General features: G+C 32.8%; 1 protein-coding gene across 1 annotated transcript in view; it reads left to right on the top strand.

Moving 5' to 3' along the window:
* The window catches only part of LOC129959408 (acid-sensing ion channel 4-B-like), a 103803-nt gene that overhangs the window by 67715 nt on the left and 12971 nt on the right, over positions 1-23117 (top strand). Inside the window, exons 6-8 of the mRNA XM_056072227.1 lie at positions 13652-13782; positions 16494-16659; positions 22282-22356. Coding sequence (XP_055928202.1) covers positions 13652-13782; positions 16494-16659; positions 22282-22356 — 372 coding nt within the window. The remainder of the gene's footprint in view (positions 1-13651; positions 13783-16493; positions 16660-22281; positions 22357-23117) is intronic.

Genomic DNA, 23117 nt, shown 5'->3' with positions numbered 1-23117 from the left:
GTAAAATATGGCACTTTTACATTAAATGCTGTTTAGATCATTTCATAATAACACATCCCAATTGGGTCATTTTAATGTAACCTTCTGAAATTTATTAATATTTCAGATAATTTAAATCTTATTTGGCATATAACTGTGAAATTGTCTGAGATTTTGGCTCATTCTCGGTTTCACATTAGATTGTTAACAAAAGTAAATCCTCCCATTTATGTGATAACTTCGATAAGTGAATGGCTATGAGACTGTTAGAAGTAGAAAACTGGAACTTCCAAACGAGATGATTCACATGGAAACTATAATGACGTCTATGAGGAGCAAAGAAACATGAAGATTGGATTTTCTCCAATGAAGGAAGAACGACATAAAAACCTATAGAAGGAATCAATACAGTGTCAAAAATAATGTTTGTTATGTCTGCGGATTATCTCATATGGCATGGTACTGTCCCAACAGATATCATGACTATCGTCAGAGGAAAGAGAATGGAATCAGTAGAGATTGTGCTAACAATGGAAGTAAAATCATACTTCAGGAAATCAGGAGAAAAACGCTATCCGTGAATTCACTTCAGTATATCCCTAGTTCAGTAAATAATCGACATTTAAGAAATCTTAAAGAAACTCTCATTTATACTACCAATACAAAATGCCAACCACTTCGACAGGAAAAATTATACTTAGTAGCACTTTTGATGCAGAAATCGAAACTGGATTGGCAAAATTCTACGTTTCACAGGAAAGGAGAATCATGAAAGATTTTCTTCGCCACACTGAAATAACCGCACCGGTGTCCAAATGAGCTCAAGAACAATGGATTGTTTCAACTAATATCTATGAATTACTAAAAATACTCCTCTGAAGAAGGTGAAAAATAAAAAAATAGTTTTATTAGTTGAGTCAATATCAACCAAAGAAAGAAAGAAGAGAGCTTAACGTTACTAGAAGCAATGAGGTAAAAGAAATCAGAATAGAAATATATAATCTCAGAGAAGGTATCTAAGGCTATGTCGTCAAAGAATATCTTACGGTGGCCATTAGAAGAGACCCCGAGGATTTCAAATAGAAAGTGCAACCCAATGAACAATCCGACGGTTGGAAAATCGAACATCCATATAAAGTAAATTCTAAGCAGATGCTTTAAAATTACATGAGAACTTATAAATAACAATTTCAGAGATTATGAACTTTTTGTAGTGAAAATATAGATTAATTTTTTTTTCATGGGCAGATAATTCTACTCTAGATTCCTACTAGGAAAACAAATTGAAAGTAAAAGTTGAAAATTTTTCTTTTAGATTCCCCAGAATGATCTGGAAATGACGGGAGTCATCCGTATCTGTGAAACAGAAGTTATAATAATTTTCAGTGTTCATGCTTTCTCATTTTTTTCAGGTTATGGAAATGAAGTAGCATTTCTAAATCTTTTCTTGAAAATCCGTGCCCCGTTGTATACCAAACGGATAAACTGATTATTTTGCATTTAAAGTACAGAAATAGCAAGAAATAAGTTTTCCACTTCAGAAGGCTTTAAAATACTTTCTATTGGTCCAAATGTGATAAAATTTAAATTACACATAATTCAAATGATGCGCTTGCCATATGTTAAATAAATGTATTAGTATCAAAATCATTAATAGATAGAGCTATAACACAAATGGTATTTATTTGCATATATTGAACATTGGAAACATCATTTACGTTACAATGCATGCCCATTAGCATTATTCTTGATTTGGTTCTGTGAGGTTTAATGGCTCAAGAGCCTCTTTCGGCTATACTGCGCCAAGCAAAACGTAAAAGAAAGTCATTAAAAACACATTTATTAAAGTACCAAAGCATGAAAACGGAGAAAAAGTTATATAAAATATGACTAAACAGCAATGAAGGTATAAAATTTTAAAACGTTAAGAAAAAGCATCAAAACATTGATTTAAAATATAGGTAAAATATGAGAGAACAATAATTTAAAAAGATTTTAAGTGGTGAAATACAAAAGGAAAGAACTGTCAAGAAGAAATAATGTAAAGTTAAAAAGAAACGGATTTTTAAAAAGGTAAAAATACTGGGGGTGGGAGTGGGGGGTATGTACCAAGTCCTTCAAAGTTAATAACGATGTATGAAAAAAGTGAAGACGATAAGAATTAAAAATAGGGTATTCGATTAAAATATATTTTATACTAAACTCAACTTGACACGTTGGACACATTTGTGCCCTTTCGTCAAAAATAAGATGTTTGTGTGTGAAGCGAATGTATCCTTTACGGAGACGAGTCAAATTGACAATGATCCTACGTATAGATAGAACAAGACATAGGCTAGTCTTAGACTTCACGGCATGTAATTTATTATGGATCTGCAGATCCCATGTGTTTTACCAGTAAAATAAATATAACTAGCAAAGAACCTCCTCACATCAATGTTTGGAGATCTTCAAGTCGAAAACGTCGATGCAGTTTTTGCAAAAGCTAAAACTGCATCGCTGTTCCAGGGATACCCACGATTCGCTATTCTATCAAAAATAATGTAGGCATCTCTGGGAACAAAATAGCGATGGAATGGCGCTATTTCGTTCCCAGAGATGCTCATATGATCTGGGACTCAACAACAACAACAAAAAATGATTTGGAAACCCCCAATTGGTTGGAGGCTTAAAGTGAACAGAATTCGTATATTCAATTATGGTAATGAGGTTGGTGGGTTTATGCGGTTCATTGGCGCAAGGAGAAGGTTTGACTATGTTGCGCCAAGCAAATTGTAAAATTATAAAGGAGACTACAAAAACATGTTAAAATAAAAAAAACAAAGATATTAACATAAAAAATGTTTAAGATGTTTAATTTTAGGTGCTATTTTTCACTTACTAGGTACTATAAGGTTAAGGAAGACGAGGTGAAAAGTGAATGCAATGTGATTTCAACTCAAAATCAACTTGGCATCTGTTACATATTGGAGCATTTTCTCCAAATATGAGATGTTTTTGGGTAAAGCGAGTATTTCCTATACGGAGATGAGTCAGTTTGACATCCATCACACGTATAGCAAGAAGAGCCTTAAAACTAATTTCCGTTTTCACATAATGTAATTTGTTATAGATCTGCAGATCCCATGTCTTATGCCAGGTGGAAGAAATATGACCGACGAAGGAGCTCTTAACGTCGTAAAACAGAAGTCCTTTGGTTTAAAAAGCCAATGCAGATTTTTCAGCTGAATCTGCTTTTTCATTCCTAAAATTGTCTACGAGACTCAGAATTTAATAAAATATGATATTAAAACCATCACGCTCTAATAAATGCCAAATGAACAAAATTCTAATAGAAACAGTGTGAATCCGATAGTGCTAGTTCAAAAACAGTCTCAAAACGCTCATGCTATTGGAATAAATATCGAAATTACGCAGAAAAGGTGAAATTTTCCGAAAAGCACAGAAAATTGTCACCATTTTAGCATTAAAAAAGGAGAAACAATTGTGAAGACGGGAAATCAAAAGGAAGTATGATGTCCCAACCACCATGTCCATTTCATTTCAAGCCATCCATGAAAATTTGCACACAGAAAGAATGCCAATAGTGATGATGTAGAAAATGCTGCTGGAAAACAATAAGAGTAATTGATATATCAGTGTGTAAAACTAAAAGAATCCATAATATGAATCTCTTTAACGATGATTAGGTTAAGGCTGTTTTACAGAATGGAAAAATTTGAAAAGGGCGAGCGTTGGAGAGTCATAGAAGACCAACTAACAGTGATATTTGGCCTATGAGGGTTTCAGAAAAAACTTTGCTGAGAAATAAAATAAGGCTGACAATTTTTACTCCTTAAACAAAGGGGTAATTAGTGTCAAGTAACATACAGGGTTTCTACTGGAAAAGAACGAAACGCACCAGAGCAAATACGCAAAGTACAATGGTGGACTGTACCTAGTCGTCGTAAGATAGCTGAACAGTAGGGACCATACATACACATCCGGAATTAATTAGGAACAGAATTACTTCTTGGTAAATACGAAGTAGCGAGATTCGATCGGCATTCCAAGTTGTTCGGGAGAGCACCTTCGAGATGTTTAAAGATTTCTCACACTTCTTCCGCAGGTATAAGATGTACGCAAAGAAGGTGAGCTTTCGATCAAGAATCACTCCCCAAAACCTAAATTCATTAATTACTGGAATGTGAATATTAGGATCCTGGTAAATGATGCTGTTTCAACAGAAGTGCATGCAGCAATTCTTCTACAGCGAGATAGTGTGTCAATTTTATCGCACTAAGTTCCCAATTTATAGTAAAATGAATACTAAAAAGTGTAATATCGTCAACACTCCCTTCTATAGTTCATTCAGCTTGAATAAAATTATATATATGAACTCGAAAGGTTCAATAAGATGAAAAATTCTCTATATAGACAAGTTTCTCCTAAAACCAAAGTTATAAATTGTCAGAAGCCTGCCGTAACGTCAAGGACGGTTGCAGGCTCTCACAATATCGAAGAATTTCGAGATAAGGGGGTGCCTTCTGACAAATGCTTTGCATATTTGGGTTTCCAGTAATACAAGATTATCGAAAGAAGATAGACTTCTATGAAATCATTGTGCAACAGAGAGATGCATCCTTGTTTCTCTAACATGAATGTGAGATGTGCATTCACCATTCGCTCAAAGGGCTAGCAGAAACAACTCATCAGAACAATTGGTCGTTACTTCAAAAAGTTGTTTTGTTTACTTGCCATGTTTTAAGATTAGAATCGCAATAGCTTCGAACCTTTGTGAAGATTACATCAGCTTAGTCCAGATTCTATTAAATAACAGAAAAAGATTGTAAGGAGAAGTGGTATTCATTTGGCGAAGCATGTTATATGTGATTCCATCTGGGCCAGGACTAGCATTATGATCAGGAAATTAAGACGTTTCCAGTTCAAACCCCTGAATTCACAATTGTATAGAAAGATACTTTGATCACTAAAACGCATAGTGAACCGTTCCACGCGATTCTTTATTGACATGAATTCGGAACTATAAGAAGCAGTTGCGAAAACTTGTGCGAGATCTTGGCAGAGAATATTAGCTACATCTAATGGGGTAGAATACATGAAGTTTTCTGTCTTTAAAACGGGAAAGAAATATTCATTACAAATCCAGTTAACGACGTTTACTTTTTCCCACAAAGTTCTGTTGGAAGTAATTGACATAATAGATGAGACAAAGGATATCCAGGCCCTCCTCTGATATATGAGGACGAATACTTGGAGCAAGATCTTTCACACAGCTTTTGCACGTTTAAAAGAAACAAGATTTTCTGTTGTCGGTACTTTCTAAATATATTCTCAAGTGTCTTTTAGATATTATAATTGTCGGGACAAGCTTCATTCCACTCGAGAAAGAAATTCTCTTAGACATGAGAAACTTTTTAGGATGATAAAATTTGCGCCTTCATCATAAAGTCAACGACAAATTTTACAATTTGCGATAATAGAAAATCAACAACAAGTTTTACAATTTGCTTAATGTCTGTTGTATGGACCGCAGTCTTTGTGATATCTGCCAACTGCAAGAAAGTAACTGACAGATGGTCGTCCTACTAGCCTTTTTTATTCCAATCTTCCCCTTGGAATAGGAAACGTGGTGGACATTGAGTTGCAATTACAACTATCAGCATGGAAGATAATTAAAATGATCACTATTATAGGAATCAATTCCTACAGTAAAATTCAGCAACGGCAGGAGTTCAGTAGAACATATGGCCATATCAAGACTGTGGAAGGCATGTATGGGTTCATAGAAGTGAATGCTTTTATGATTATTGCACAGACAAAGAGAATAATTTGAAATAAACTACTCCATTTGTGTCCCGCGAGAATTTGTACTATCCAAACCCAACTAAATATTGCATCCGTTGAAGTTGCCAATAAAAATAAAAGGTGTTGGAAGCTGGTTCACTATGTCATCAAGATGCTGTTAATAAACGACATTATGAGGCAGTAAATAAATGGAGCATACTGTATCCAAAGTTCGTGTATGAACTTGAACAACCATGGGTTGAAGGGAAGTATGTTCGGATATAAATTCGAAATCAAGATACAAATACTACTCGAAGCACTAGATACCATGTCTATATCTTTTTGAACTGGCGTCCTGACATAGGGGTAGCGTGCCTTCTCCATGATCTGGGCGTCCTGGGTTCGAGTCCCGGTTCGGGCATGGTTGTCCTTTGTCTGTTCTATCTGTGGGATGTGTGAATGTGTCCCCTTGTAAAAAGGGGTTGTGCAAGCGAATGAGTCATGTGTGAGCGGCAAAGTCGTACTCTTGGCCCTAGTTTGCGCTACTAAAACAAGAGACGCACCCTATCATCTTAAATCGCTGTCTTCGTAACAGCAGGCTTGTCCATAGGCAAGTGCCATAAGAAACAACAACAACGCATCTTTCTGATCACTATTAAATCAGCGCAATTTGATTGGGATGGTGCGTGTCAAGAAAGATTCTCGAACACAAATTCATACATTATGATTGTTGCTCATAACGGATTTGATATAATGAAGTTTAGAATGAGTACCTCCACAATTCCAAGAAAGGAATGCACCCATTAATAAGTTCTTGTTGCTTAAAAAGTTGTAAGGACAGCCGTTGGAGGTTGCGATACATCTCAATGCATTTGAAAATCTTCATCTCCCTCCTGAGATGGATAGGACTATGCTCTGCGTCTTAAGTCCTAGGGTGACGGAATTTTGAACTTCAGACAACATTAATTTTGAAGACAAATTCGTTGGTGTAATGCCACGTTTCGAAAGTTGTAGCTTGAGAGAATTTATGGATTTTGTTCTTGTTATAAACTTTTGGGATATATATGATATCTTGAAGGGACTTTCATAACTTCTTCGGAATCGGAATCACTTGTGTTTCCAATTTTGGTAACTTAATTCACATTTTTTTTACAGTTTTGGTACAAACAGTTTACGCAAAACGATTCTATTGCGGAAGCAAAACTTAAACCAGGGAGTGGGTGTTTGAGATAAAATTTTTCCTTTAACTTCAATTTAAGATGTGGCATCTCTTTTTTTGTAAAGATTTTTTCTCAAGTGTCTAGTATTTGCATGATCTAGAAAATGATATATGATTGCCGCTGCAGTTCACTCACCTTTCTTATACGGAACACTGCTGTCTATTGAAGCCTTTTTCTATACAGCAGTCCCAAATGAGCGTCCTGTAGTAATTTCGTTTCGAGTAACCGAAATGCTGCCATTGGGAACATCTCAATGTGTTTGTAATATGTTATAAAACAAGTAACTTAATGTAGTCGGCAAAAATACATTTTAAAAATTTAAGTTATTAAAAGTAAGAATATAATGTTTCGTGGAAAGGAATTGTTCACACCTCCGAATCTGTTGTACATTGGTCGCTCACTGAAGTTCTAATTCCGTTGATACTTCTTCATGGGGAACATTAAACAATTGACTGCAAGTTATGACGCCTTTAAATAATTTATGGATGAGAGCAGACTGGAAATAATTAGAAAGGTAGTCAAAGCTTTCAATTTTACTATTTGGTGGGCTTGCTCTTTTGTATTGACTTTAACAAACAGGTCACATTCCCAGGTCAAAAAAGAGCATTTTATGGGTTGAAGTAGCATCATCTATTCTTGCTGTAAGACCCTTCTGCATAGGAAAAGGTAACACAGAAGAGCAAAGAAAAGGTGACAAAAAAAGTTTTATTTTTTTCGAAAACACGTTTGATCATGAAACAGAAATTAGGATTCGAGTTATTTGTTATTAAAATCGGAATAAGAATTTTTTGTGCAACTTTCACATTCATTTTATAACTCCGACCCGCGGATATAATTTTAATTTTGCCGGTCCGAGGCAAATTAAAAGAAATATATATTTATATATTGATCTCCTTTTCTATTTTGATTAAATATTAGTTTTTTTATTTCTTTTTTTTTTTCAAAGGACTGGTGATCTTTTTTCTTTCTCTACTTTTGTTCTACAAAACATAAATCGACGGAAATAGCAAGCACAGACATCTTTCAATCGGTAAAGTGTTAAAAGAGGAAGTTCTTTGTTAGTTATAGCTGTAGATTGGTGGCAAAAAGCATTATCTCTTTCTCGGGGATCAGACATATGGAAATCCAATATGGCTGATAGACCTCAAATGTGCGCATTTTAAGCTCCAGCCAGCGGCTTTTTCTTTTGATGCGAGTTCTAATATTATTGATTGCGTATGGAAAGATTGCGGACATACAGCGACGTGAATAGTGGTGAAATTATTAAAAGTATAGCGTAGCAGTGCTTGTTTGGGTTATTCTTAAAATATTTCAACCCCAAAATGGCTACTAAAAAACGTAAAGGTGATTTAGAGTGCCGTACTTTTAATGCTGAATGGACCTCGAAATATTTTTTTTACAGTTGCAAAGGTTTGGTTTGTTTGTATTTTTCTAGCACAAGAGCCATCTTTGGCTAAACTGCGCCATTCATGTGGTAAAGTTACAGTTGCAAAAGATAAACCAGTGTGTCTCATCTACAATGAAGCTATAGCAGCCTTCAAGGAATATAACATTTCCCATCATTTTGCATCTAAGCATAAGAATTTCAAATAAGGAAGCAATGTCCGAAAATGAAAGAAAATAAAATGCAGAAAGACCTTGTAAAAAATTATCAGGCCGAGAAAAATTTTTCAAGAAGGTAAACAGTATCGAAGAAGCAGCTACACATGCAAGTTACATTGTAGCAAACAATACTGCTGAAAATAATAAAGCTCTCAGTGAAGGGGAGTTTGTTAAAGAATGCATGCCTCAAGTTTTGATATTTTATATCCATACAAGAAAAATAATTTTAAGACTGTAAGCTTATATCGATAAACGATGACTTCTAGAATCGAAGTCATTCTTAAAAATTTGACATCACAATTAAAGTCAAAGATTGGCTAGTTTAAATTTTGCTCTATAGCTATGGATGAAAGCACTGATATAAATGATACTGCTCAATTAGTATCATTTATAAGCGGTGTTGATGATAACTTTGAAATTACAGAGGAATTGGCATGCATGCGTTCTTTAAAGGGAAACTACAAAGGGATGTGATATTTTTCATGAATTTCAGGAAGGGCTTTTAACTTTGAAAGAGTCTATAACAAATATATGTAATATTGCGACCGATGTAGTACCAAATATGACAGGAAAAAAATCTGGATTTCTTGGACTCATTAATCAAAACTTTTCAGGGAACAATGTTGTTTTTCTACATTGTATTATACTTCAAGATTCTCTATGTAAATCTGCATTGACGATGAAACCCGTGCTTGATGCAGTCATGAAGCACGTAAATACTATTCAATCTCGTGGGCTTACTCTCAGGAAATTTCGAGAATTTCTTCAGTACGTGCAATCTTAATATTCTGATGTACTGTATTACATGAAAGTAAGATGGCTAAGTGCAGGATGTGTTTTCGAGCGAGACATGCTGAAGTTTTGTTTGGAAGCTGAACATGTTTTCGAGCGAGACATGTGTTTGGCAGCTGAAAGACGACATTGTGTCGTTCTTCCATGAGATACAGTGTTCTGCGGAATGCGGAATGTTAGAAGATACAGAATGTCTTTCGGACTTTGCATTTTTCATAGATCTTCTTTGTCATATGAGCAACTTGAATGTCAAGATGCAAGGGAAAAATCAATCTATCGACGATATCTGGTATATCTGGACGATATTTTATATATTTTTACCATGTCTTTCAACGTAAATTGTGAAGCAGTGAGGTCAGATTTGCAGCTTGAATTAACTGAGTTGCAATCTAACTATCATCTGAAGCAGTTGTTTCTAAATATGCCAAAATTAGAGTTTTACAAATCATTATAGAAAGGAAGTTTTCTAAATTTAATATCTCACGCCCAGAAAATCAGTACTATTTTTGTTTTCATTTTATATAGTGAACAAATGTTTTCATCTGTGAACCTTAGAAAGAATAATTTCAGAAGTAGACTGACATATGAGCATTTAGCCTCGTTCCTTAGAATCAGTACATCTCACTTCGAACCTCAATATAAGGAACTTTTAAAATTGAAATCGCAATTTCACTTATCCTATTAACATATTTAAATTGTAATACTTGTATATTGTTTTTAAAATTTTAGAAAAAATTATCTTGGCCCGCCAAACTTTTTTTTCCGATTGTTTGGCCCGCGACCGAAAACATTTGCCCATATCTGTCCTAAGTGAAGAAGACCAACTTGTTCTCAGCTGTCAACCGAGACCGCCGCAATACTGCCCCATGTGAATACTGAAATCCCTGAAATTTGATACAAAAGCAATAATAATGGTAATTCAGTGCACTTCGGAGGCCAGATTTTAAAACGTAATGGAGAAAATTCTTTATTAGGTATGCTTTGATGTCATTCAACATTTGATTCATCTCGCATATTTGTACTTTTCTGTAAAAACTTTTAGTATCAAAACTGCATCCAGCGTTTTAATTTTACAATTTTTTCACGGTTTTTTTTTTTTTTTTTTTTTTTTTTTTTTTTTGTAGAAATAACAGGAATGCATAAGCGAAGCGAAAACAATCTAAATATCTTATTTTTATCGATTTTTAATAAATTACTTTGCTGTTAAACTCAAAAATTTCTTTGAAGATTTGTGTTAGAAAATGGGGCATAATATCTGGACTGTTAGGGGCTTAGCATATCACATATCTTGATTTAGCCTGAAATAAAGTGAGAATTAATGTTCTAATAATCGTAGCGCGACAATAGAAATTTGCGCTTTGTATGAAAGCAGTCTTCTCCAAAGAACTATTTCAAAGTGCGTAATCAAATGAAAAAATTTATTTCAGATATTTGCAATGAATCTTATTCCAAGAAGAAACAAAATTTATGTATTATTTATGAATTTTTGCTTCAGTAGACAATAAATTTTAAAAGAACTGTTGTTCTTTTGCTGCTCTTTATAACTCTGATCTAGTTTTTAGAAACATTAAAGAACCTACCAAAACCTTTAATCTTTAAGAAAGCCCTGAATCTTTAAGAAGGTGCATTAAAAGATTCCCGGAAATCACAGTTGGACTTCGTGTTACTCCTTTTTGTTTATAATGTTTGAAAATAGTGACAAAGAGTTACATTCTGCATCAGTTTATTTAAGATATGAGCTTTGATTAAGTTCGTTGGAAACATTTTACAATGGGATCGTAAGTTAAATTCTTTATCCTGAACTATAAAAATTTATATCAAACGAAATTCTTGCAAAAAAGAGTGGAAAAGGTAGTTGCAATACAAAGATAAGGATGAAAAAAATAGAAGATAATTTGGCTTCAAATAATCTTGGAATAAGAGTGCATCCATATTAGAAATATAGTATAATCAAGCGAATGTAGATGCCAAACTGATTATTGAGCAAATCAACTTATAACAAAATCTAACACTATCACCATCACGATTTTAGAAGCCTATCAGAGTAGTTTTAATCATGAAATTGTTGATAGTGCTGTAGATGAAATAATGGCTCACAGAAATATTATTAATGTTGCTGAAACTTTCTGCATAGTACAAAGAATTTAATTCGTCATAATTGTCGTTAAAGTATTTACTAGTGGAACGATTAATATTCTGAAAAGATATATCATATTTATGTCATCACTTCATTATATTTTAATTCCGAAATAATGGAAAAGGGAAAAATATTCAAATCTGAATTTTTAATCTTTGGTTTGTCGTTCTTCCATTCAAAAATTCCCTTGCTGCATTTATCACATAACTAGTGAATTCAGAAAGGGCTAGTATGAAACGAAGAGGAATAATAATTCGATGAATCAATTAAAAACCTGATTCTATCCATTGAAATATTGACAAGAAATAGATGATAATGCTATGAGTAAAGGAGAAAATAAAGTAGGTAAAAAAAGTCACTGTGCAATTATTCGATGATGAAATTTTAAGATCTGATGATGCAGCATTTAAAATAATCCTTCACAATGAGCGATTATTTGAAACTAATCACAAAATTTATATGCATGTACATATATTCTAAACAAAAAAAAATCAATAATTTAAATAAGAGACTAATGTTGCCCGCTTTTATAATGCAAATAGCCCCCATTGCCCCATGCAGATACCGCTGTTCATCTATGAATTCCCATTAAAAACAATATTTGACTTGTAATGATTGATTAAGACTTTATTTTGGAATATTATATTTTAGCCTTCGAAAAGTAACAGTTTATTTGGTTAATATCAAAATATTTCATTGGGCAGTTGAACTAAAGGAGAGGAAGTCTCGATTTTGTGATCGGAATATTACGAACTCCATGCTCCATTCCGCTATAGATCCGCGCTGCGTATGTCTACCGCAAAGTTCAATCCACAGTCGAGCATCACACATCCCTATGCTGATATAACGTAGAAATTTGAAGACTGGAGAACCAGCTAAGAGAGCTAAAATATCCTCGTCATTTGATCATTGTATGAAATGACAAGATCCATTCCAAAATAGACTACATAGGCTCTATTTTGGTTAGATGAACCAGTTGGTAATTGAATTAGGCTAGTCTATAATAAAGTTTGATAAATTCTCGTATATGGCTTGCATAAAACTGTATGTGGAAGGGATGACTGAAAACAACTCCCGTACATATACACTCCTGAATTACGCAATCACGAACTAATTCATTTACAATTTTGCAATTCATGAAGAAACTGTTCTATTTCTTATTCCTGAAAATTTATGGCGTTAGTTTTGTAATATCCTGTAAATGTTTGTTTTAGATGTCTCAATAAAACACAAAAATTGTAAAGTTATTCTGAAATTTTCTGAAGAATAACTTCTCCAACAAATGGACGATTTGTTTGTCATTTGATTTAGAGTAAGTTTTAGAAGGCTATTAATTTGTTTTACTTTCAGGTTTGTTTGTAGTTTCAAATGAGTTTTGATATTATGGAATTGGGAACTTCTTAAATTTAACAACACGATCTTATTGTTGAAATGCAAATAATAGTAAAATTAGCACGCGGATTTTTATTCGGAGATGATTATATACATTGAAAAAAATAGCTCTGTAAAATTGAAATTATTTTAGCCCTTCACCACCTACTAACTATATTAGTTGGCATTTTAAATTTATAAATCATTGTCACTAATGCTTTTAAATATAATAACGGTTTGAAGTAGATAGTTGAATTTTCTTTTCATCCTTGTTGACTTCCACAGATATCATCTTCATAAAATATGCATCAGTTTTTTTTTCTCTAAATTGAATCCTCAATTTTCAACTGCATTTTATCTGGAATGACTGATCATAAGTGAGATTTATTTTAACACTATTAAATTGAAGCCAATTATAAGAATTGCAATAAAACACACCAACTATAATAAAATGATTCATTTACAGGATTTGAAAAAATGCAAAATATACACACTTCTTTATGTATTGTGAGCTGAAGTTATGTTTCATTATGAAATTTTAAATTTACTTTTTGGAGTAGTAAATCTAGGAGAATGCGCATAGATTAATAATTAAATGTTGAATTTTATATGAAAATGCTTAAACCAAGAAAATAAAATTTGTAATGTTCTTCTTCATACTATTTGCTCCAAATTCATTATTAACTAACATTTCGTTTGATGGTCACAGTTATTAATCGACAACAACTTAATAAAATTATTAACTGACATTTTTATTTTATAGCCACAGATTCGGAAGAAGGATATCTGCTTCTAGTTCATGATCCACGGTTTACTCCTCGCATGATACTACCAAAAGATGGATTTCTTGTTGCACCAGGAGTCACGATGAGTTTACGACTAACCCTTAGAATAGTAAGACAAAAATACATTCATATCATCTCTTTTAAATCAGAATGTTATACATAAAAAAAACCACAAACAGCAAAATATAGGAAATTTCAATTTAACAACCGACATATTTCATTTTGTAGCAATGTACAACATATAGATATGAAATACAACAATAGGCGAGCAGATGTAAGTCTTCTGCCTGAATAAAATGTTTTTTCAAATTTGATAAGAAATGCTTTCGACATTTTAATATTAAATCAACCTTTTCCCTCCCTTTCATAGCATTATTACACTAGGATGCCACAAAAATATTCTTTAGAATTGATGATTCTTCATTTAAATGTAGAGCTCATTTAACTAGGAAATTCCCTGCTTTTTGATCAATAAACACGTGCGAATTTATTCAAATGCTGTTTCAAAATATGTTGTTCTTATAGGTTGTAATTAGCCTAAAGGTTCATATTGCTGTGTAAATTTTCATGTAAATAAAATAAATACCCTTTTATCAAGAGATCAAAGGTAATATTGAAAGCAAAGGGCAGGATGAACGATTTCCCTTGTCAGAATATGAATTGAACATAAAACAATGATTTAAGTTAAATGCGTAAGTGGAAATTGGATTTATTTCACTGTAAAATATATGTTTTTTGCGATCTAATTCATTACGCTACATTTATTTCACTATCAAATACTATCGACTGCAATTTGACGACAAAAATGATACATGATATGGTAGTATGTAGATATAGTATATACTTGATATGGTAGATTCTTTTCCACAATTAAAGAAATTAAATTTATCCAAAAAGCATTAAATTTGTTCATACTTAAATTATATAGATGTTATATGCAGCGTCATAAGCAGAAACAGGAATGTGAATAAGTTACTCCACAACTAAAACTATATAATTCGAGATATAAGTAATGAAAAAAATGTCTTGATAAAACAGAGATTAATAATAATGAATCATGGATAACATTTTTATGTTTACCAGACGGAAAAAAACTAGAGCGTATTGGAAAATTTAAACACATTAAAAAAAATTGTAGACAGACGTGTTCAAATAAAAGAACAGATTGATCGTTTTACAGTAAAATGTACTCATTTTTGAGTCTAAATATATTCGTATAAATGAAGTACATCAGGTATTTAATAATTAACTCCAGTAGTTGCCGCTTGTAGTGATCACGGTTGTAACGATCATTCATTTGTACTCAACAAATTAGTCAGGAACGGATCTCCTGTATCTATCTATCTATCTATCTAGAAATGACACCGGTTTAATGATCAAATATGAATGATCCATTTTAATGTCCAGACAGTTCGACAGGGAGGTTTTATAGTGACCCTGATTCACTGAAAAGTCAGCAGATAGCAGCAAGTGAAGAGACTATGACATATGACTTCGCTCTTGAAAGATAAATTGCAAATGATAACAACTAATTCTTTTCTTGTTTTTATGGTTATTGCCTTCAGGACAATATACTTGTGTAGTGATTCACCATTTCCGTCGTCGTACTTCTATATTTTACATAATGAAATATTTAAAAGGGAAGACTTTAGTGTGTTCGTTTTTTAAAATCTTTGCAAGGGAAAAATATTGGAAATTAAAATGGAAGCGATTCCTCTTACAATCGGAAATTTCAATGTTCGTTTGATTAGAATACAAGAGTCATCAGATATTATGTGGGGGGAGGGTAGTTTTTCTTGTTAAGTAGGAGAGGGTTCCGTCATTTGTAGGGCGTGCTTGTATTTAATTGCTGTGAACCCCTGTGGAAAATTCTAGAAAATTTAGTGCTCCGACGGATATATGAATTACCCAACTGCTATCAATTTACTTCATCCCACGATTCCGATCCCAGAACGGAGTAGCTATGGTTTATCCGACAAAAATCATATGTGTATACTAACTTTAATTGTAAGTTCCTGTTAAAAGGTAATTTGCTGTATCTGTCCCACAGAATTAAAACAATAAATTTATATTTGATATATGCAAAAGCTTTCTATTCTACTGAAAAGTAGTTTCATATTTCACATTTGGAACATTAGTCATGCGGTAAAAGAAAAATAATTTTCCTTTTTTCTTAGACAAATTTTAGATATTAAACAAATTCAAATTCAACAAATGACAATTTTTGCTTTCCGTTCATTCATATAATGTATTTTTCATTATAAAATGCTATTCGTTTGGTACCTTTCGTTATTTTTGAAGTTGCACATTAAAGTATTGGAATACGTTATAAAGCATATAAAGTATTTTGAAAACTGATTCTGTATAAATGCCCAAAACTAAATTTATCAGTAAGTTTTGAAGTTAAATTGCATTTAGATCTAATATAACGTAAATGTAATGTAACACGACGCCAAACTCGTTATTTTGAGTCCTGATTAAATGACGAAAGCGACATCTGAACCCCAACCCAACTCAACCTTCCCCACAACTTCAACGAAGGACATTTGGTCCCTCTGGATGCCGCTAGGGCTGATTGCAATCGGCTTTCGAACCAGTTAGTCTCGAGATCTTAACATCAGGACCACTGTATGTTTAAAAGTCAAAGATAACGGAAAATCATATTTATTAGTATACCTTCTAACTTTTGTTTTATCATACGATTTAGAAAATACACCATTTTTCGGTCAAGTTATTTTAGTATTCGCATTCATCATATGTAATTGTAATATTTAAGATTACTCTACTAAACAGTATGAACTTGATTGATTTATCTTTCAGACCGATTACAGCGCCAAATACACTAAATGGTTTGGACTAGTAACCGACTGTCCTAAAGTAGCGTGCATGGGTGAAGACTACAGTATTCAAGAATGTATTTTTCAGAATGCAGCTCATAAGATAAGAGATATTTGTCACTGTTCTTGGATTCTAGATGAATGCAAAAGTAGGACTTTTATTCATTTTTTTAACTGTGGTGATAAGGATTGTATTATACATAGAGTTTTTGAATTAGTATTACTAAGCAGTCATTTTTTTAACTGTGGTGATAAGAAAATCTCCATCCATTACATATGGAGTCCCTGAAATTTTTGAAATATTCTTAACACACATAAGATAATGCATTTCTTTCCAATACAGAGGGGAAAACATTTATATATATTTTCCTACTTTTCATTTATTTAGGATTAGATTGGATTGGATTGGATTTGGGGCATTGAGTGGCTGGCGCAAGAGCCAATTCTCGCTGTACTGCAACAGACATATGGTTAATAAATAAAAAGCACTTTTTATGTATGTAAATACTATTTAAATATAAAATTGCATTCAAATATGGCTAATAAATTTGCATGTTGTCTTTTAATATAAATACCATGAAATTTAAATTTCAACAAATTAAAATGTTAGATAAAATTATAGAAACCAATAACTTTTAAAAATCTAAAAATTTTTTGGTAAGGACATTCACCCACAGTGATAAGCAGTTGAGAAAACGAAAACCAAGACATTCAGTTAAAAAAATGAAATTTACAAAGCAGCTTGATAAAGTAGAATCTCTTCCGACGAATAAAAGATGAGTTAAACGGGTCTAATCATTGTGGAGGCCTGTCCATTTGACATTGTCCTCACTTAGTGATAACAAGGCCAGAATGAAATGAAGGATATTAAAAAACGAAACTTTTTCTTGATATGATACCCCATGATTCTTGCCACAATGAGTACAAATGACGCACAAAAATTATTTTTGCACCTTTGCGTGGAATATCTCGCCTCAAAAAAAGACTCTCTTTTTGCTCCATCTCATTTTCATCCATTCCGATATGATTCAAAAGGCAACAAAATAATATGACAGTTTTTTTAAGCCTATAAAAGATATAGAATTTTGATTCAACCCGAAAATATAGAATTCAGGGCAATCGAATAAATTCAATTAGGGAAATTGGAAGTGTCTCTATAGAACTCATGCTATCAATATAAATACAGAATCTGAGTGCAGCAGAGAGTGAAATTGTCTCAGCGACGTAGAAGGTCATCACTCACTAAGCGGATAAAACAGAAAGAGATGAGACGGTAACTGAATGTTATGGTATCGATGTCATAACCAACATGACCACCTGACTTTGAGCCATGTGTGAAAATTTGCATGTAATATAATAACTGACAGCAATGGGAACTAAAAAGGTCCTGGGATATTATACGGTCAGCGAAAGTATGAGAGAAAATTTAAAAGTGAAAACTGAGCTGTAATCCAGTGATTAAAAGAAAACAGATCAATGTTCTGAACCATTACATAAGGAAGTTCAGAATATGAGGAGCAGTTTAAGTCTTTCACGAAATAGAAGAATGTCAGAAGGTTGAGCATTATAGAATCTCCGAAGACGCCACGTCAAAAGATACAGCGGGAACAGATAATGCTCGAATATAATACTGGGTGGATAATAATTTCCTCCAAAAACTTAATGGTGCTTGATGAGATATAGTGTAAAAATTCTCAACTGGTGTGGCTTGAAATGTTGCTGAGCAAATTTTTTGTGCAGAATGTTGTAGAGTGTCGAGTCTAGGTAATTTGTTAGAACGCGCAGAACCGTACATCATATAAACATCATCGATAAACGATAAAGTCGCTACCTGATAAATTCTGAACAACGAAGAACAATCAGATTCTCAAGAGGTTTCGGAAACTACCGTGAGAATGTTCAAAGTTCTGTCACTCTTCTTCTGCAGATGAAATGCATGCGGATGGAAAATGAGTTTATGATCAGAGATTGCTTCCCCAAACATTATTTTTTCAACCATAGGTATTGTAGTATTCCGAATATGGATTTCAGGATCCAAATGAATAACCCATTTTTCACAAGATTTTTCTTCGCAGAAATGGTATTCCCATTTCCACCTGTATTAATCTATCAATTTGTTAACTGCAACTTGCATTTGGTGTTCAGTTAAGCGCATATTTTATCGCTTGGCAGGAGATCATCCATATATTAAGTGCCTTGGATATATGGAGGTAAAACATAAAACGCCTGGCTAAAATGGACAAAATATAGCATGATACTGAGGATGCTTCCTCGCAGAACACCCTCAGCTTGAATAAAAGAATTAGAAATTACCAACCCGAACATGCAATGAATACAATGAAAAAAAAATTTTTTTTTAATACATGGGTAAATTTTCCTTTAAGTCAAAATCTGAAAGTGTATGAAGAATGCTAAAGGGCCAAGTAATATAACACATATTTTCTATGTCGAGGAAGATAAAGCTAGATGATTCCTCTCAAAAAATGCCTTTCTAGTATGGGTTCCGAATAGGACGATATTATCAAAAGTCAGGCGTCCTCTGTAATAGCTACTTTGCAACAGCGGAATGCATGTTTCCGTATTCTACATTTCCGTATTTTAGCAAGGAATCCTTGTTGAAACACAGAACAGGCATTAACCATACGCTCTCTCATCTTGCATAAGCAACTTGTGAATGCAACATGCCTATAACGCAGAGGAAACCTTCTCAGGTTTGAGGATTGGAATCACAATAGGTTCATGAAATTGAGAAGGGAATTCCTGTTCTATTCAAATTCTATTAAATAAATATAATAGATTGGAAAGATAAGTGGTAGAGAAATGGTGAAGCATGTTATATATTATTCCATCAGAATCAGGACTGATATCATAAGCTTTCAATAAAGCCATTAATAGTCCTTGCATCCTAAAATCAGAATTGTAATGAAGCGATTTTCGAGTAGAAAAGTACAAAAAATTCCGTTCTGAGTAACTCTTAATCGCAAAAAAAAAAAAAAAAAAAAAAAAAAAGCTTATACGAATCAGCAGCGGACATTTGTTAAAATGCGTAACCGAGTGTTTTGGGGAAATCTAATGGAGAATTCTTTCTAAATTCTATTAATCGCATTAATTTTCTTCCAGAACAGCTTGATAGAAGTAAAAGCTGTAATAGAAGAGACAAAGTTAATTGAAGATTCCCTCTGACTTTACCTATGTATTCGAGGAACATTAACTCTGGCACATTTAAAAGGAAGAATATCCGTTGTTGTAGGGTATCTGTAGAATATAATCCCCATTTCTTTTGCTTTTTGTGACTATCACAGCACGGTCACCACTGGTTACAGGATTTCCTTAAACGTCGAAAGCTCTTGGACATCAATTAAGCAATCGACTTCATTTTGTACTGTATCCATCATATCAACCCTGATGACCATATTCCCAGTAATTACTGGCAGTTGCACATAAGCAGTCCAATCTGCCCACTAGAACATAAAACGGGGGGGGGACAAAAAGTCGCACCACCTCTATCAGCATGAGATATAATTAAAGGGAAATGATTGCTGTTGTAGAAATCACTTCCAACTATGAAATATGAAGAAAAATCACGAGGAGAATATTATATTTATGTCTAGTAATAAATATGATATGAGGAGAGCAAATAACTCGGTCAAGACTATGAAAGGAACGTGTGGGATCATACAAATAGTTTTTCACGTTATTATTGAGCCGACATAGTGAGTTTCGGAGATAAATTAATCAATGTGTGATTCACGAGAATTTGTATTTTCCAAGCCTCACAAAGAACTATGTTAATTGAAATTGCTTAGTAATAAATATGACTTCAGAAGTTTGCACATTAAGTAGTTTAGTTCACGTTGATAAATAATATAATGTGGTGACAAATAAATACTACAAACTGTGAAGGCGTAAGTGTATAGACTTGAACAGCCACAGCCTGCAAAGAAGTTTACAAATTTAAATGTGTTGTAAAGATTGGAAATTAAGATGTAAATACCACGAGAAAGATTATTTCCAATATTAACATTCTTCCAATCCCTTTTATAGCCTTGAAATTTTACAGGAATGTTATCTTTTCAGGAAACTTTCCTGAAAAGAAAAACAAGTAGGATGGAGCTGATTATAATTCTAACAAATTTAGACCGAAGACACGGTAGTTCCAAGAAACGAAAAAACAAAAAACTGCCAAGAAACAGAAGCTATAGTATTATTAATAAGAGCGTTATTGAGAGTTGGCGAAACGTCACAACTCATTTGTAATTCATCCTAATCACCAGATGGCTGATAGGAAATGGAATTGGGACTTCTTGGTGTGCCAGAAATGGACGGAAAGTCCCTGTGAACTACAATTTTTTTCACAAGCCCCAAAGCGATAGAATTTTGTACACAGAAATTAAATGAGAATCCCATCTCTTTGTGTAAATTGTGTAAAATTTTGTTTGGATAGTCTAAGTACATGAGATCTTTAGGAAATAGATGTAAGTATTTTCCTGTTGCGTGGGGTGCGTCCGGTACAGTGCCTGCAGATTGTATAATTTCTGAATTTGCTGTAGTAATTGAAACTGTATCAGATCTGCCTTTGATGTCATTTTTATCATACTGAATTCCGGTAGATTGAAATGCCCCCCTAGATGTGGAGGCATAACTCCTATTAAGTATTGGCGTCCGGGCCTTATTATGGCCTTAATACAGTGAGTTTCAGTTGTTGCGGCTATTGGCTCATTTATTGTAAAAACAAAATGAATTAATATTAATCCATTCTTTAGCATAAGATAAGTTTATTTATTTATTTTAGGAATTCAATAAGGTTATTTAAGTAACGTCAAATTAATGCTAAAGAGAGAAATTATTCACTAATAATATTTATCTTTCGAAATTAATATATTTTTTCGCCTTCTCTTTTTGAATGGATTGAAAATCTAAAAATAAAACAATTAAATAAATATAGTCACTCATTTCGAATTCTTTTGAGTATGAAATCGGTTTTCAAAAGCCTATATACTGGATATTCACTTAGATCGTGGTCAAATCGCTCATTTCTAAACTGTTAGAGGCAAATATTTACATCCTGTTAGAAAAATGGTTTAAATGGCGTAACTAATTATATTTTCAGTTGTTTCAATCAATCAATGGACAACTGAATTATAAAATTTGAATGTTTAAAGAGTCCTTATTCCTGTTACCCACATTTAGTAAAGTAGTTTTGAACACTATCATTTTAAATTTAAAAAAAGTTTCACATTTTTGCGAGTTATTAGCGTTTGAATTTCATTATTTTAAGCGAGTCAACGACAACTTGAAGAAAGCGGCATACATTGATTATCAAGTGCTTCTCAAAGCAGAAGTTTAAATTATTCTGAATGGTCCAAAATAAGGAAATTCGAAATTTCATAATTCGGTTAGTCTTGGTTTCAGAATAGTGGAATTTCTTGTTTAAAATTTAAGAGGTTCTGTATTATTTTACTTAATTTGACAAAAGAACCATGGAGATAAATAAAAATATAAATTTTTTTGGCAATGCATTTAATGATTCCAATATAAAAAATAATTCTTTACTTGCTTTTAACGATTTCTCCAACTGGAAGTATATGCCAGGCTAAAATACTAACTGGCATATATTTCCATCTAATAATTTAGGAAATTATTTTAAAAAGGAAATAAAGGTATACAAGAAAGGAAATTATTTTCAAAAAGAAAACTGATGTTCGAACTTTTAAATAAATCAAAGAAATGCATTTGAATCCGTCTCTACTAAAATTTCTTCTTATTTCTAGATGGTGAAGACATTCCTATTTGTGGTCCGAAAGAAATGACTGAATGTGTGATAATAAAATCCTCCAAGGTTTTAAGTAAGATTACATATATATTTCAACAATCAAAAAATAAATCACTCAGCTAAAAGTTGTAAAAATAGAAATTTTGAAAAATAAATATTCATTTTTAAAACTGTTTTCAGTTCATTTAAAAGGCTTAACATAGTGAATGACGCTTTTGTTAAGAAAATACTTCCGTTTTTAATACAGCGAATTCATTTTCTTATAGAAAAATCTATATCTTTCAAAGTGAACCAAATACCTTCAAAGACATTTGAAACACCAACCAAAAAATGTCCATTCACTTTTCATTTTTGTTCTGTAAACTCTGCATCATTTTGTATTTCCTTGTATGTCACCCATTCAAACGTACAAATTTCTTTTATCAAATAGCAAAAAATGAAAGCTAACTTTTCAAAATATTTTTATTCTTCAATTTTATTTTTCTATTTGTCATAAACGCCCTCTTGCAACAATTAAATGAGACTCTATCAAATGCAGAGAAACTCTGTACTGAAGTCATATTAACAAATGAAAAAGGGCAACAAATATAATTCTTGATTCTGAAAGAAAGCTTACAAATTTAAAGGTTAAGTCAATCACTCAGAAACAAATCTCAACAGAACATCGGAAACGCAAAGGGAGCCGTTACATGGGGCTGTTTGATAATGTGAAAGAAAAGGATAACTTACAATCACATATAAACTTACAATCATATATTAACCACAGTTATATAATTGTACTGCTCGCTTCAATTTTTTGAATACGGTTTTGAAGTGCTCCAAATATTTGTTGCT

This window comes from Argiope bruennichi, chromosome X1 (genome assembly GCF_947563725.1).
Source record: "Argiope bruennichi chromosome X1, qqArgBrue1.1, whole genome shotgun sequence".
NCBI lineage: Eukaryota > Metazoa > Arthropoda > Arachnida > Araneae > Araneidae > Argiope > Argiope bruennichi.
The sequence above is the reverse complement of the archived record's forward strand: the minus strand, read 5'-3'. Positions and strand labels throughout refer to the sequence as shown.